At 34.6% G+C, this 18193-nt stretch overlaps 1 protein-coding gene across 3 annotated transcripts; it reads left to right on the plus strand.

Moving 5' to 3' along the window:
• The first annotated feature begins 13 nt into the window (after window positions 1-13).
• LOC121878293 (transcription initiation factor TFIID subunit 7-like) lies at window positions 14-17326 on the plus strand. 3 transcript variants are annotated; one of them, XM_042384385.1, is made up of 11 exons: window positions 14-98; window positions 1954-2139; window positions 2318-2464; window positions 3047-3127; window positions 3578-3742; window positions 4320-4467; window positions 5462-5586; window positions 6039-6189; window positions 10523-10621; window positions 15224-15393; window positions 17091-17326. In XM_042384385.1, the coding sequence occupies exons 2-11, from the start codon at window positions 2050-2052 to the stop codon at window positions 17121-17123; spliced, it is 1209 nt and encodes a 402-aa protein (XP_042240319.1). In that variant the 5' UTR covers window positions 14-98; window positions 1954-2049; the 3' UTR covers window positions 17124-17326. The 3 variants fall into 3 exon arrangements, with proteins under 3 accessions (XP_042240319.1, XP_042240318.1, XP_042240320.1); XM_042384384.1 differs by having other exon boundaries at window positions 63-169; XM_042384386.1 differs by lacking the exon at window positions 10523-10621 and having other exon boundaries at window positions 63-169.
• Window positions 17327-18193: the final 867 nt, after the last annotated feature.

The raw sequence follows: 18193 nt of genomic DNA on the forward strand, positions 1-18193 counted from the left end.
TCAATATTGTTGGTTTAGTTATTTTATTTGTGTAAGAACAGCTGCGGGTCTTGTGGTGACGTCATCACAACAGAGTGAGGTAGACCGTAGTGGGTCAGGTGAGGGCTACACAGGGCAGTACTTCCCCTGTATTAATTCACATTGGTTCAGCTTATACGTAGACAAACAGGTATATAAACAATGGCAAACAGACGAAGGATTAATAGAGATTTGATCAAGCTTCATTGTGGATCACGAGTTATGTCATTTGGTGCAATGTTCTGTAGGTGATGTCTGCTTGGTCTCAGTTGCTTTGTTTTAGCGGTGTTTGATTGGATGGCCTAGTAATACAGTACTTAACTGGATAGTCTGCCAATAACAAGAGGTGGAGGTATTAATATCGTGTCGGTCATCCGGGGAATTTAGGGTAGGTAAGATAGATGGTGTGCTTGGAGACTGTGGCTAGGTTAGGCTGGTTAGGTTAGTTAGGTAAGATCAAAAGCATTCAAAACAGGGATGACCGTTTCAGTTATCCAGCGAATTTTATCATTTTGATGTGTTTTGAACAACTTCCAAATAGGTGGAAGACCGAAACGATAATTCTACCAGATATTTTTATTAGTGTATTTCATTGTATTTCCGATGTATTTAACTCGAATAATTATGTCTAACGTCACAACCAGAGAAATCAGAATGACCTGACCTAACCTCTTAATGTGTAAACCCGGTAAAATTGCAGATTACAGCAACCAAAGAATCTGATAAAAAAAAATGTGTTACCTAACCTAACCTAATGTAATACTAGAAAATGATCATAGATAAAATAATTCTATCAATTGAGTGAAGTGAATTTCCGGAAATCTGTGGCTGCTGTTTACTGCAATATTACCATAAACTCAACCTCTATCAACATCCTAACCTAACCCAACTTAACTTACCTTAATTAACATATGGATGAGGATCGTGATGGTACAGACAGTCTGAATTACACGTTGGACACTTACTGAACCAAGAACACCAAGAGACCTAAAGATAGCAACAGGTGCGGCTTTGTTCTCAGATACTCGTTGAAATACTCGACAATCTCCCAATGAGCAGCCTTCACAGAGAGATGCCATCTTGCAACTATGCAATTCAAATTCCAGAGCTTGATCTTGAGTACTACAAGTAGTCACGTAATCGACTCTTCTCCTGATTTGCTGAGTAATAAGTATAAACAATGTAAATCACGGTGAACTTGTACTCTCTTTAAGTCAACTAGAAAAGTAAAAATAACTCGGAAAATATAAATTAGTAACAGAAATGTAATAAAATACAGTGAAGCATTTTTCTTTTGTGGTCTATTTTCCTATATAAATACTGTATCAATATAAAGCTCTGTGGTTGTCATCTACTGAATATTAACCAACAATATAGTATAATACATCATTAGTTTGGTTTGTTCATGTTATCTCCATGTGAGACAGTTTGTTCCACATAAGACACAGATGCCTATGTTAAATAATCTCTGCATGACCTTTGTTGCATCTTTTGATGTCGGGGAATGTGCAACTTACCAGTTCCTGCTGATCATATAGAAGATTCCAGACACTCCGTATGCAGTGCAGTAGCTATTTATTGTGATGTCATAAGCTCTGATTACTTCATCCCTTTATTGTCCATGAGAGAAAAGCCTATGCTTCCAAATACCCCTTTAGGGTTATAGAGTAGTTTCATAGGGGAAATTTGATCTTAATACTGTACAGCCGGGTACTGTCTTTTGGGGTTATAGTTGCAAAAAAGAGGTTGATCATTTACATCAATCTCAGCCAGTCAGCCACTATTGTCAAATTCTCTAGGGTTCTAGATTGATGGCTAATGGAGTGCAGGTGTTTTAGCTACTAAGCTCCCAGCTCTGCCATAAAATGGGATTTCAGAATTAATTCTTCATTTTAATCTTTGTTAGTGTTAATTTTTTCCTTTTACATTTTTCAGGAACGATAACACATTTCTGTAACCAAGACATACAACCAGAAACATCAAGTTGACACTGGCAGACCTTACTATTAGATTTTTCACATAGCTAAGAAAATGAATCGGAGTGTCAAAGGAAGAACGTCCCGGCCTCCTGGGTCTCAAGGAGCAGAACTTGAAAACCAGATTGTTCTCAGGTTGCCTCCTGTAAGTAATGGATTTATTAAAGGTTAATGAAATGAAAGTAAATCCTTGCTATAATGGTAGCCTCCTTAGATCCCAAATTTATTGTGTGTATATTGCATGTAATTACCATGTACAGTACAGTATATAGTCATTTACACTGTATTTACATAATTGTTTTACCATTTCTTTTTACTTACAGGCCCAAGCAACATTACTGAAAGAAGCCATAAGGCAAGGACAAACCAACATTAAAGACCGCTTGGCAATTCAACTAGACTTCACCAATGATAAAGATGACATGCGAAATGGTGTCATCACCTTTGACACCATTATGTATAGATCAAGGGTAAGATTTGTTTAGCTTTAGTATTGTACTTTGTTATATTTAAGACACTTTTACTTTCCATCTTTGGTGTCATATACTGTAGAAGTATACAGTACGGTATTTTGGTACTGTATATGATATAGATGGTGGTATAAAAATATGATACATTTTAGAACTACTGTACAGTATTGGTAATCAGGTGGTACATCAAGTTTATTAGTACATCTGTCACTGGAAACATCACAGGATTTCCCACTTTCTTATTGATCTCTCTCCTCATATACAGTAGTCTTATTTCCATTGCAGAATTAAAAATCTTGGCAGGAGATTAAGTTAGCATTTAACATCCATATTAAAATTAAGGAAAACTCCAAAATTCATTTGTATTGTACTGTATTATGGTAGAGATGTTAAAACATGGAGAAAGGACTCAGCAACCTATGAAAAATGTGTAATATTTTTAATTATTAAACGCCTGTCTTATTATCACTGTATTTAAATTTTGTCAGAACCTTTAGGTTAATACAGTACTGTATGTTTATTAATTCAGTAGGGTTATCAAAGTATTATATATTATACAGTTTTCTGTGATTTTAATTTCAGTTGATGGATATCCCCACAATCATGGAAACCTGGAAAACAATTGATGGAAAAAACTTCTACAAGACTGCAGATGTTTGTCAGGTGAGTCTTTTAGGTTAAGGAAAGTTCAGCAGGAGAGATGAGAATCAGATTATGAAGTGTTGATTAAAGAGCAGAAGATGGATAGAATGAAGGATATACAGTAATGAGGTTATGTGTTACAAGGCTAACTTGTGCCCTTGATAAGTACACTTTTACCTTCAAAGCTCCATCTTCCTACACCACCACTGTCTGTTTTTGGATAAAAACCCTCCTAGTTGAAGTAGTAGAAAGGACAACATGTAGAATTCTGTCATAGATAATTAAAAAGATGCTGTGTATTGTGACTCGCCTCAAAATACTTCAGTATACATGCACAAAGAAATATATCTTATGTGTATCTCATTTTGCTTCACTTCATCCTCATGGTAATGGAGTAAGACAGGGTTAGTGAAGTATTTAAATATATACTGTATCAGAATTTTAGTTCAGTGTGTCTCTAATTTTTTTTAGATGTTGATGGTACGTGAAGAGGAGGATCCCCCAGAAGAAGAAGACCCAAAGAAGAAGAGACGTGATCCAAATAAAGTTGACAAGAAGTACCTTTGGCCTCATGGTTATACTCCACCTCTGAAGAATGTGCGCAAGAGACGTTTTCGAAAGACGCTGAGAAAGAAGGTACTTAATTAAGGAGATAGTTTATTTTCTTTAGTTAAGGATGTATAAATGTGGATAGTTAGACAGATTGGTGTAAGAAACTCAATTCTGGTCTCTTACTGTGTAGCAAACAAAAGCATGAGAGAGTGAAAAAGATTTTGGTTGAGTGTTTCCTGTGTAGTTGAATGGTCATGGGTTGAATTCCAAACTTGTGTGGAAGATATGGTTCCTCCCAGTTCATTAGTTCTTGTGTGCTCACCAATAAAGGAGTACACCATCGAATGTGATTGCTGATGATAGAACAACCCTTTAATGGAATATGGTGCCCTGCCAAGGGTAACCCACTAGCTGTTGAATACTGTACAGTACTGAGAATCTGGAAAAGTTAAAGGATAGTGAGGGAGAGAGTACAGTGTGTAAATATAAGTCTAACATATTTGGGGAAATTATTACCTTTATAAGCACAGAATGTGATGTTAGAGGAAAGTTCACTAGTTATGTGTGTATAAAAAGTTTTAAAGTACAGTACTGTACAGGAATCACAAAACCAAGTACTGTACAGGTATATCAGCACATTTACTGTTTGCAAACTCTACAGAACCTTGACCTACCAGAAATAGAGAAGGAGGTGAAACGGTTGTTAAGGACAGATAACGAGGCCACCAGCATTCGTTGGGAAGTAGTCCGAGAGGAAGATGAGAAAAAGAATAATCCAGATACTAACTTGTCATCATCCAACCTTGATGGTGAGGGAGTTTTTTGTTATGTTTTTAATATTTAGAAAAACTTAAAGTTTTCTTGACCTGGAACGAGACTCGCTTTACGTATCATACTTCCTAATTTAAAATTTACATTATGATTTTGTGGATAGTGATGGATTTTGTACTCTTAATTTTAGTGTAGAATTTGTCATCATGATGTGACATTAATGCTTAAGTTATGTCTAGCATGGTCTTCAGTAAGTATTGTGATATTTTACAATTCAACAATAAGTTTTGGCATCACCCCATCATTACACAGCATACAGACAGCAGGCATCACCTATGCTTCGGTGAAGCTTAGACTCATGTTTAGAGCCACGTCTTGTTTTATCAGTGAACAGATGGCAAGCATTTACAGTACCTATATAACCTGTGTGCACTCCCAGATGAACAACTGTACTACTTTCATCAGTGACTCGGGGCTGGTGTTTGGGCACTTCACCTTCAGGATTCAGTAAAGACAAAGATATTTAGCATATGAAAACAGTCACCACTAATGATCTTACAGGAAAATTCTTGATTTTGTCCATTTCCAGGGTTAACCTAACCTAACCTCACTTCCTTATTTCATATATATTTCCACACTTCTGATAAGCTACACTTGATTGCCATCATTAAACACCCCAATTACTCTATAAGGGCTTCCGGGAGTACCCCTGCCCTTTTCTCTTGATATTCCATCATGCAGAGTCTACTAAAATGAATTTATATCTTCACTGTAAACTTGCTTTGTGTGAAAATTTCTGCTTCATTTATCTTTGGTTTTTGCCAAGGGGACTCTTCAGTGAATAGATTTGATAAAACTTCCCTGAGGTTTCTATGTACGTACTGTATTTTCTTTTTGTTGAAAATACATTGGAAGTTTAAAAGAATTTATTTACAAAATTTCTTGTACTGTATTTCTTTATTAGATAAATGTTCTAAAAGTTCCAGATAATTTTTATTGATTATGATAATTAAAAACTTGTTTTCTCTTTAGAACAACTTTTTGGAGGAGCATTGAGTTCATCAGAGGATGAGGTTGGACCTACAATAAACATTGTGGACGAAGATGATGACTCCCGTCTTTCTGTTGATGACAGCCGGTTTTCTGAGTCATATTTAGTAAGTGTTTTTGTGAAATATGATCAGCTTTTGTTGTCTTATCTATGCCCAGGCATGACACCTATTTAGCTACTATGAGGGGAGACCCTGGTGGAAAACAATTACAGTACTATACTGTTATTTAAAATATCTACAATTAGAAAGGATGAACAACAGTGAAAGAGGGAGAAAGTAGGCTCTTGATCCCACCCCTTACCTGTAGGGTCCTATATTCCATTGTACAGTATTGGCTAAATTTTTTATCTTTCTTTTGTCTCGCCAAATAATTTCAGCTTTTTAATATCTGTTAAATATTGAATTAAGTTTTAAACACTGTAATTATTTTTGTATGGTAGAGCAGAGTAAAGTCTTTTAGACATACAGTAAGTGAATAGAAGAGTAATTATACATTATAATATATAAACCTTGTAGTTGGGTGATGATAAGCCACTTATATCAAGTTATATCAACAGAATGAAGCAGGCAACAGTCCCCCAAGTAACAAGACCTCCAACTCTACTCCACTTGTAACAGACTTCTCTGGAATGTTCCGTAATGAGGGAGATCCTTCATTCTCCTCCAAACCTCAGACTCCTTCACCATCAAAAGCTACAACCAATAAAGGTAACAAACACTGCACATCTGCCAGTAGGATCATTGTCTCATCTAATATGATATTTTTATTAATATACATTTTTTATTCTTAATAAGATTGGGAGGACTTATTTTCTGTTAATGTGTTCGTGAATAAATTTGAATTCAAAAACATTGAAGGGAATACATTTGACTTCATAACTTTTTGTTGGATAATACAGTAAAACCTCGATTAACCGACTTTCGGATTAACCGTCAATCCCGAACTCCTAAAAAAAATAATTTTTTTTTTACGGGGATTAACCCACACGGGCACAGGTCACTGACCCCACATCGGGCCCTGGAGGGCGATAATGTAATAATATTAATAATGATAATAATACGTAGTAATAAAGAACCATAAATAAATGCAAAAATGAAAAAAAAAATCAAGAATGGGAAACAATATATGTATTTTGTGTTGTCAATAGTAAGAGAAGCAATTGAGACCCTGCAATTGTATGTAAATGAGGTAGAAAGTCAGATCAGCAACCTGGGACTTGGTCACAATTTTTGTGATGACATATGTTCTTTGACTTTTCCAATTTTTATTCACGGTTTCTGTGCTGGTTCATATTTATTTACTAAAGTGGTTAATGTTTTAAAGCAAATTCTATTGAAATATGAATGGCAAATGAACAAAAATGAATAGAGGGAATTAAATGAGGTAGGTTAGGGAAAGGTAATTTGAAAATGTATGTTTTATTTCCGTAGACTTTTTGTACTATTAACCAACCTTTCGGATTATCCGTCGGCCCCTTTCCCCCATATGTGGTCGGTTAATCGAGGTTCTACTGTAATTACTGTAGCACTTTTTATTACATTGCTAACTCCCTCCAATCATAACTCATGAAGTATAAGTTCAGCTTTATGGCCAGGCAGTATTGGCAGGGTGTTGGTTGCTAAGCTAAAGTATCCACAGAGTCTGTCACTCTGTCATGTTGGGCTCTGGATTGCACCTTATAATTTAATCTTACGAGGTTTAAAAAAAAGCTGCTCACTGTGCTATGTCAAGACCCTGGACTGGTTAGCTCCTCGATTTTAGTAGGTACAGTACTGTACTGTACCACCCAACAGAAAGTCTGAGATGGCATAAAGCGTTTAGCTTTAGCTTAGCTTTAACAAAGTCTTTAGGCACCAAAAGGAAATGTTTATTTATATTCCATTAAATATATTTGAAATTTTTTTTTTATTAAAGACTTTTTGGCATACAACTTCTGTTTGACGGCAGACAAGAGGACCTGTCAGTACAAAGCTGGTTGAATGAAGAATATTTTGTAAATTAGTTTACTTGTACTTTCCATATTTCATGCTGTCTTACTTGGTAATAATGTATTTGGGTATACAAAAATTTCTGTACAGGTATTCCTGATGTATGAAGGGAGTGTGTTCCTGCAAATCCATTTATCAATTGAAAAAAATGTGCATCAAATGATAGAACCCATGTATTATTGGGGTAATGTTCCAGGGAGGGAAAATCTTGGTCAACTGGGGATTTTTCACACAAAGTACACCATTATACACCTTGAAAAATTATAGTAAAGAATAAAAACCTTAAAAATTATAAACATTATACCGGTACATTAGAGCATAAATGCGTCTCTGTGCATCCTGGCTGGCCACCTTGCTGCATAACAGTTAAAGTTTGCATTTTTAAAGAAAAGAAAAGGTGTTTAGATGTGACTGTTATTCATTAAAGGAAATGGTTGCTTTTGTATAAAGAAAAAAAGTCTAAATGTGGCTGTTTCTTGGTCATACATACAGTATATCGGGGAATACAGTACATTGCCTGTATTAATAATATAAATTCAGTACTAAATCATTAAATCAACCTCATTTCTACAAAGTTGATTATTTCACCAGTGATAGAGTATCTTGTAATAAGGTAGGTGGTGCACTGGTTAGGTATGTGATATTGGCTAATACAGTACCTGTAAGTGTAATTTATCTCGTGAGTATCACTGACAAACTATATGAAAGGTAATAATAAGATGTTTTGCCCTATAACTTTTAAATTTGTAGATACAAGTTTACTAGCTTTTACAGCATCTCATGGCATCATGAAATATGATTACTCTATACATGGTACTTGTACTGTGTTTTGAATATGAGACCAAACCTGTACATGCAGTACAGTATTTGAAACATGACTTCTTATCTGCTACTCTTATTCTTTGAGTAATCAGATAAACCAACATAATTACTATTTATTATTATTATTATCTTTTAAGGTACAGTATTTGTTATAGTGTCTATCTGCAGTTATAAATAAAGAAACTGTGATAATAAACAATGCATGGCTTAAAATAAGTTTAATAGGAATAATTGATAGAGTAATACATTATCTAACTTATAATAATTGAAGTTGGTGATATGTTTGAGAACAACCAGACATGATATTGTTAGCATTAGAAATTCAGCCATCAGATGTAATAATTTCTGATAATGATTATGTTTAGTATTATCAAACTACAGAAGTTGTTATTGGGTATTGTATTTTGAGTAACTATTTAACCACCGGGTATGAATGAAACTTATTTGATTTAAACAAATCTTCTGTTTTTGTAGTATTTTTAAAAGTCCATTATGGATGTTACTGTTATTTTTATATTTCAGTTTATTGTTTCAGGCATAATTTAACTTAGTTTTAATTTAACCTTGAGAGTTAAGGAAAAGCCCTTAAAGAACATATCTACTGTGTCCCTGTGAGTTAGATAAGGCATCTAAGAAGGTAAAGCAAATAGATATCCTCGATCTGGGATTGAACCCAGTTGATACCAAATTGTGACCACCCACTGGTCTGAAATCACATTAGCTTTGAAAATACAGTACAGGTATTTCACTGCTAATTTCTGATAACCATTGCTGTTCTTATTGGACTACATTTTATGATATGTGGTTATAGTGGTTCAATTGGGCAAGTAGCTGCATGCTCCAATTTACAGTTATTTGACAGGATATTGTGTCTGGCATTAGAATGTGGATAACCCCTTGGACAAGACAGGCTCTGTTAGAGGTCTTTCTGTGGGGGAAATCTTACTTTTTACCCTCGACTCTAAAATGGGATTTAACACTTCAGTCTTGGATTTCTTGAAACCTACATTTTCCAAAGTGTTTTGAATTAATGAGAACTTTTCTGGGATATCTACCCTGCCTGAGGAATCTGATGTTGAACATTTTTAGGGCAATAAAAGTGGTCAGTCAGCAGAGGGATGCTCTATAAGGGACCCATTTCAGTTATGCAGTCCCTAATTGATAACAGCAGAAGATACTGGTTGAAGCAGTCATTAATCTTTCTGTCTTTTTAGTCACAAAATGGTTTTCAAAAGTATACAGTATTGCTTTCTTTCCTCATTATTTGTAAATTATGTTTTACATTTGAGAAGTTTCATACTCAGATAATGAAGTATCCTTGATATTGTAATACTTGCCAGATAGTCGTGGGTCTTAATCACTGCAGTAGATGGATTTCCACATTATTGTTATTATTTATCAACATGCAGTATATGTGGAAATTCTCTAAAGAATATTGTTTGTAGAAGTGATATTTGCTCTTCAAGCTTGTAAGAAGTTAAGACTAAGTGGTGAAAGTAATAAAATATATATTGGAATCCCCATTTGACCTCATAAAAATGAATAGATTGACAATTATATCCTTACATACATCTCATTTTGAAATTGTAAGAAACATGTGACCAACAGTTAGGTGTAGCTATGACCTTGATGGTACAATTATGTAAACTAACAAATTGGATGTAATATGTTTGAAACAGTTATATCACTGTCAGTATCCTTAGCATATGAGGCTCATTTATATAGTAATCATCTTGTGGGAGATGATTGATGTTGAAAGAATTAATCCTAAATTTAAATGTGTATGAAAATTGATAGATCGTGCTTGAGTGGACAATGTAACCTTGGGTGTTATAGGTGTGATTCATCTCTTACTTAAGCAATGGGTATGTGAAAGTATGTTCATCTTTGTATGTGTATGATTAATTGTGTTCTGTTCCGGGCTTTTTGTGTTGAATTAAGGCCTTAAATTCCTTTCTACATATATTGTTTAGTTTCTTTAATTGTTTGATTATTAGTTTATACGGGTATATATTATACTGTATATATCCCGTTTTACTCAAGAAGCTTATACTTGATACTTCAGGGGGTCTCTCTCTCTCTCTCTCCCTTTTTTGTCCTCCTAACACTGAGATAGACTTGTCCACTGCCTCCATTCCTGGTTCCTGGGTTTCCCTCAGCGGCAGGGCACCAGACACGTGTGTGTGTGTGTTTGGTGTGCCTGACGCTAGTAACACGTCACTTCCCCCAGGCAAGGTTAAGCGTTCACCCGCCACCAAAAAGACAGGCACAGCAGACGGCGGGGTTGGCCGAGGGACAGAGGAAGGAGGCCATTCCTCTGAGGGTACCAGTAAGTCCCCTGTCACTTAGTGCAATCCATTTATCCCTCTTATTCAGCCCCACTGAATTGTGCTATTAATTGAGCCCCACTCACACATTTCATCCTCTGAATCTCTCCCATGCATTTTTATCTTTTGACTTGCCACCATAACTCCACCACTCTGCCATACTTACTAACTTTTCCACACCTATTATATGAAAACCACAGGCCTAATACTTACCTGATGTTTTCCTGCACTTTTTGTTTTAATGATGTTTTGTATTTCAGATGAACCGTTTCCTCACTTTTCTCTTTTGTTTTCTTGTGTTGCTTATCCATGTTTATATATACTGTACAGTAGAGTAATGTGACAAAAGCAAACGTTCTCATTCATTGTACCTTTTTGTGTAGCCAATAATTACTCCAGTACATTTCATTCTGTCACTTGTTTTGAAACTTGCAAGGTACAGTACAGTACCATGGTTTTAATATTAATTTTGCTTTGTGCAGACTACTGAGCTGTAGATTACTATCAGTTTATGGAATTAATCAATGATGTGCAGTACTTTTTATTAAGATGTGATGGACCACTTTCTTCAGGCACTTTGATTTCATCTGTCCCATGAGAGTTTGTTTATTTGGTTCTATGGAGCACTGTAATATTGACTCCCCTAACTGATAATTTGATATGAAATATGCATTTAAATGTATCACTCAGTAAATCCCACAAATGGCTCTTAAAAATAGACAAATCCTATGCAGGGTATTTCTGACTTGAAAGATTCTGGGGCTTTGGCAAGGGTCTTGTCCCTATCTTAGTAACTATATACCCAGTACTGTGTATGCAGCACAGATACTATCCTTCTTGGCCTTCCTCTTTCCTTCCTACCATCCATCTCTGAATGTACACAGTTTTACCAATCATTTATGTTTACATTCTTATGTTGTTAACACCAGAGCAAACCTTCATCTGCTCCTCACATGACTCTTCTTTCATTCCCATATCTCTTCCTTATTCCTTGGCACATCCACTCCTAGATATCTATAACACTTCACTTCTTTCAATTTATTTCATGCTAGTACCCATTCATCTCTCTTACCGCCCCATCCATGGAAATATTAAGAAAGGTATACTCCTAAAATATATATATATATACTGTAGTTAATACTTTGCTTGTCATTTTTCTTTATTTAATGGTCATACTCATTTCATATACAGTACTTTATGCTGTACAGTATTAAACATCCCTGTGTTGGTGTTGTGTACTTCATGATCATAAAAACATTTTTTCATTATCTAGAAGGAAATTTCTGAGGTGTCAGCCTTTCTCTCATTTAAGTGGTCTGTAAAACTGCAGCTTAACCTTGCTGAACACTTAGTTTCTTAGCACTCCCTGATGGCCATTGTTTCTGCTGTGTATCTACTGTAATAGATTTATGGCTTGTGGCATACTAGAGGTGCTTGGTCAATATTCCATGTACTGGAATAGTGCATTGGTTAACTGATGCAGTTAGTCAGTTTACACAGGCACAAATGCATGCCATGTCACACATTCATACACCAGTTTGCTGGCATCCTTCTAATGGGAGGGGGGGGGGGTTACCCCCATTTGGGTGTATACAGTACTTACAGTATATGGAAAATGTAATTTATATGTAAATGAAAATACATGCCACTATCAATCTGTAGCTTATCAGTACTGTATAGTCTAGGTCAAGAATATCATACCTGCCTACATGTTAGTAACAATCATTATTTGGTGGGTTGATGTTATGCTAAAACTTTTCTTGGAATATTTGATATCTTTGGAAGTCAGTAGAATTATACTAGATAATGGTTAAAAACGTGAAGGATGCTACCCTGTGCATACACAGGTAGAAGGATGCCAAACTTGTTGATGACCAGTGATCTCTGCTATATACTGTACTGTACTGTATACGGTATGTATGTTTCTTAAAAAATTTCAGAAATAAATGTTTTTATGCAATTATTACAGTGTATTGTTACTGTTGTTGCTATAAAGGCAATAATATATATACGTATTTTTAATTTTGTTACTGGTGTACAGTACTATACGGTACTGTTATTTTTAGTGTTTTCTTTTTTTCAACTTCCTCTTATATATACAGTACACACACACACACACACACACACATATATATATATATATATATATATATATATATATATATATATATATATATATATATATATATATATATATATATATATATATATATATATATATATATATATATATATATATATATATATATATATATATATATATATATATATATATATATATATATATATATATATATATATATATATATATATATATATATATATATATATATATATATATATATATATATATATATATATATATGAAAAAACACTTTTCTTGGAACCATATTTAATCTACATACATTACATGTTTCAGTGAAAGACACAGTATATGCACCTGGGATCTAAAGCTTTTGGTTTGCTGCATAGTATAATATGCTTATGGTGGTGTATAAAGGTGGATCTAAGGTGTGTCACCTGTAGGTATTGCATACTGTATTTGTATACCGTATTATCAGGTTAAAACCATTACCGCATTAAAGGATTTGTGTGTGTGTGATTGTATTTAAGAAGCTTTGATATGCAATTTTATTTTTAATTTGTTGTGATGCTATGAGTTGTGTATGAAGGATATAAAACATTTTGTTACCCCTTTAACTAGGTTAGTGACTTTTGATATATTTTTATTGTGCTTAATGCTAATCATGTCTTTTCTTCCACTGTTTTCCCTGAAGTAGCTGAATATTTATGGTTGATTTACTTTTGCTTTGGTTGTATGGCTGATGTGTCTTATCATTGTCTTTACTTTTCTTTTCTATACTTCATAAATTTCTTTAATATGTATTTAATTTGTTATAGATTCATGTACTGTACTGTGTCTTTAATCAAAAATTTCAAAAGGAAATATAGTTCTGTAAATTGCTCACTTAGTAGATCTTTGAAGCTAAGTAATCATCATTATTTTCACTTGCTGAGTCAAAAGACACATTGTTTTAACTTTTAATAACCATTACAATTTGTTCAAGTGGATTGGTTGATGACCGAGGGTGTTAAGGGAGTAATGTCACCCCACCACAAGTCCATCACAATTTACCTCTCACTGACAGTTTAGTACAATCGTATTTTTTTTCCTGTGAAAATGTGAAATTTTTTAATAAGATTAAACTGGATAAATGGGAATAACACTGGATTTGTCAGTGTGGTGGCATGACTTACCAACTGGCAAACATTCAACTTACGGTATATGAATTTTAACAGCCGGTTAGGAAGTCAAAAGTGGATGGAGCTCAGTTTATGTCAGTTAGTGAGAGTAATAGTAGAACATTACTGTACTAGCTGATGATCAGTACACTGTCCTGTGAGTCTTAAGAGATACAGTTGTGTGCATATGATACTTGAAGACTTATAAGATGGGAGGAAAGAAGGAATGCTTTAGAGGTAAATACAACTTTTGTGTGAGAAAAAAAAATTCTGATGTTTATTTTGCTTCACAAAATGATAAGAATTACCTTCAGAGTTTAACTTCACCTTATGCTTTTATATCTCTATGCTACATTTAATTGATTTTACATAATTCTTTGTTTATTTTTTTTTTCTCAATCTGCAGAGTAATATAAAGATATTTGGAAAATTATTTACTTAGGAAGGTGTTATTAATTAAAAATATATATATTTTTAAATAAGGCCTTGGCATAATTATCTTATACAGTACTGTAATGTTATAGTATGCCTAAACCTGAAATTTGAAGATTAAACTGTGTTTTAAAGATAGTTTTAAAACTAATATTCTAGATGTTCATGTAAGTTTACTGTAATGACACATATACCCATGAGTCATTTGATCATGTATAGTCAACAAAAAAGAATTTCTGGACCTTTGCGGTTTTATACAATATAACACACTGGACTAAGAATTCTGACAAATGTACCGGTTTTATATGTATTCCTGTTAATTTCTCTGCATTAACTATACATGATATACAGAGTACATCGTATTGGTTACACAATGCATCACACGATCAGAAATACCAACCTTACCAGATAAACTTGGCCTCAGTCAATGATCGTTGTGAAGGCCGTCAGACCCAGGGGTGCAGGAAAATATTTTGTTGACTGTACATACACAATTCTAGTTATAAACTCCAGCCTCTGGGTGTAGCCACTTAGCAACTGTGTGGCTAGCCAACAAGGGTGAGGTAAAGAGAGTTTGTAGTGTTAATGGCCCTAACTACCCGGTATGTACATTCGGTTGTTTTGGAATTTTTTATGATTTGTCATTTTTCATTTACAGCATGAAATCAATTGATGTAGATCAGTTCTCACAAACACTCGTGCACAACATAAAACACTCAACTTTAACTTCAATAGTGACATTCTTAATATTTATTATTTATATAACCTGTCAGATATACAGGTGGATGCTGGTATTTAATGGATAGTTCACATTTGAGGTTACACTACTGAACTGATGGCTTGTTTGTTACCATTTATCTATTTTTCTCAGTAGAACTGTGTCATAGTGAGTTTTTTGGTTTAGAATTTAATATTTTTCTTATCCACAGATAAACTGTATGCCCGTTTATCAACTTTGGAGAATGATTTGACAATGCTGACAACACAACGTGCTGCTCAAGAGGCAGAGATTGCAAACATTGAAAATTTGGCTCTAAAACAACGCTTTTTGTCGAAACTTGCTGAGACTGAGACACTCATTAGGGAGAAGGAATATGAGGTAAGCCATACTGTAAATGTATTGTAATTCCTCACTTTTGGTTGAGCCAGAACATAACCAACTTCTCCCCCCCCCCCCCAATACTGTCAGCCTCAAATGAGGGAAACATGATGCAACAGTTGTCCCCAACAAGAAGCAAATTTCTGTATTTGACTTGACCCTTTTGGCTTGCAGATTTGTCTTTAGGGACCCAGGACAAGGGCAGACAGTTTCTGCTTCTCATGGCTAAGTTTATTCGGTGTGTTAATGGTTTGGGCTGATCATGATGGGTGTCAATCTGTTAGTTGAATTTTATTCGGGTGAATTGGGGTTGATCAGCTTTGTCCAAATTGGGTGAATGCTTGTTACAGAGATGTGGCACCCTCTCAAGGTTTTCACCTCCCATTCCTCTTGTGGAACTGGTAAAGACTGTGCCCCAAGATCCTACATCCATTCTTTAATTGTGGACAGAAAATTTGTCTGGATGAATCCATATTAAATCTTTGTGCCTCGAAGATTTTCCAAGTACAGTATGCAGATTCAGTGGTCCCTCGGTTAACGAAATTTCGGTTAACAAATTACCTTCCATAAGAATCTTCAATTCGGTTAACGAACAAAAATTCGATTAACGAATTCCTTACGAAAATCACGTTTTGTTGTGAGCATCAGCTGGTCAGCTGATGGCCCAGTCTGCCAATTCAGTAATCTGTTCTATGTTTACATTCGTTTCCAATGGAGTAAATATCAAGAAAGTTGTGTTATTTAATATTTTTGAATGTTTTATATTAAAATTATTCGTCATTTTAATATTTATTTAACATATTGAAAATACATATGCAGTACAGGTTCAGTCTGGCTTTGTTTACTGTCGAGAGAGCAGCCATTTTGTTGGTGTCCTGAATATTTTTGCATTTTTCATTGAAATTATTGGTCATTCTGAACTTTAGTTAACATATTGATAATATATAGCACAGTGCAGTGTTGATTTAAAGAAAATTATCTTTAATTACACCTTGTGAACTTAAAATTTTATTGGTGAAATGAGGCATCAAGCAGGAGTCCCATGAAAGATGATTTCTCCTCCATCCCCACTTCCTTCTCTTCTCCTCCTCCACTCCACTTCTAATTTCCATCATCATCATCAACCAGGAGCCTTCTACATACACACCTCAAAGTAAGTGTACTTTACTGCACTTTTTTTTTTTACTTTGTATCTACTTTTCAGTGAGCTGGAACCAATTACCCAATATCCCATTGAAACAATGGATTCGGTTAACGAAATTTTCGGTTAACGAACGACCTTCTGGAACAAATTGTGTTCGTTAACCGAGGGACCACTGTACACTCAAACTTTTAAGACCTATGATTCCATCGGACCCATAAACATTCCACTTCTAGTTTTGCTTCTTCCTAATTGTAGTTATTAAAGATGTATGACTCATTAACATGCCTTCAGTTTATAGGAAGGTATTCTAGGTTAAATATTATTATTTATTGTGCATTTTAAATTTCAGTCCTTACTTTGCCATTATTATACTGCACTGTACAGTATACTACAGTATACTATACTCCAATGATTTATTTTGATAATGTGTTAATAGGAAAAAATGTAGACAGAAAAATTTTAAACTAAATACAGGGTATATTTACATTGTGTGACTTGGTGCCAGATGCCTTAGGATCCTCTTTCTCATGTACTAAAACTCTTCTCCCAACAGATTGATGAGGTGCGGAGTCAGTTGCAGGACTAAGGTGTGTTGACCAATTCAATATGTACTGTAGTATGATTACTGGGTAACTTTTTAATACTGTATATCTTAGATAACTTATGTTACCTTTTATTGCAAAATATAAAGTATTGGAAGTGTACTTCTGCAATTTTTACAAATATATGTCTCCTGTAGCATCATATTAGATCAATGAAATATATACAAATGTCATTAAAATTTCAAAACTGTTTTCATTTTCAACAAAGAAAGCTATAACTGGTTGCAGAATTTTGCCACTGATGTTTGCACCAGAATGGAATTTAGAAACTGTACAGCACTTTTACTTGGATAATTTCCATTATCCAGTGAAAAGTTTGTAAAAATGGAACACCTACCTTTGAATGTACAATAATACAGTATGAGAGTGTGTGTGTGTGTGTACATTATATAGCACAAGTACAATGCTGAAAGGATAAAGCAGGCCATCCTGTAACATCATGTCACCATTTGGCCTGCCTACACCACAAGCTCAAGATGGCAGCATCTGCTGGTGAGTACAATATAGAGTAGTATATTTTATTTATTTACAATATACTGTATGTATACACTAGTGTTTGCAAAAATAAATACAGCTCTGTGTCTGTCCAACTGCAGTTAAGCCTCCGTAGCAATGGTGGTCCATGCCAGATGAGTAGTTTAGATGTAAAAACATTCAACAGTGCCCAGAAAAATAATGTAGATGTGCGATTTGTTTCGAGATAATAGAAATTTTCTCAATCCTCGGAAATCTCTCAAACCCGGAGACGGTCTGCACCAATTATTCCAGCTAATAGGGATATTACTGTAACAGCATCACAAAAACAGTAAGTTGGCAGCAATAGACAAGAAAGCGATTTCATATTTCAAGGTTGGAAGAATCACCCAGTCCTGTCTCACTGATAACATAACTGCTACTGTGGTTGATCAGCAGCAGTGTTAATAATACTGTAGTGTCATTTTATAAGTGATTTTACAGGGCTTTTGCCAATGACATACAGAAAGTCGTATCCATTACCCTCCCCTTTCACAGGAAGTGCTGTACAGTACTGTAACTAAACACAATGTCTACTACA

This window comes from Homarus americanus, unplaced genomic scaffold, assembly GCF_018991925.1.
Source record: "Homarus americanus isolate GMGI-L3 unplaced genomic scaffold, GMGI_Hamer_2.0 scaffold41027, whole genome shotgun sequence".
Classification (NCBI taxonomy): Eukaryota; Metazoa; Arthropoda; class Malacostraca; order Decapoda; family Nephropidae; genus Homarus; species Homarus americanus.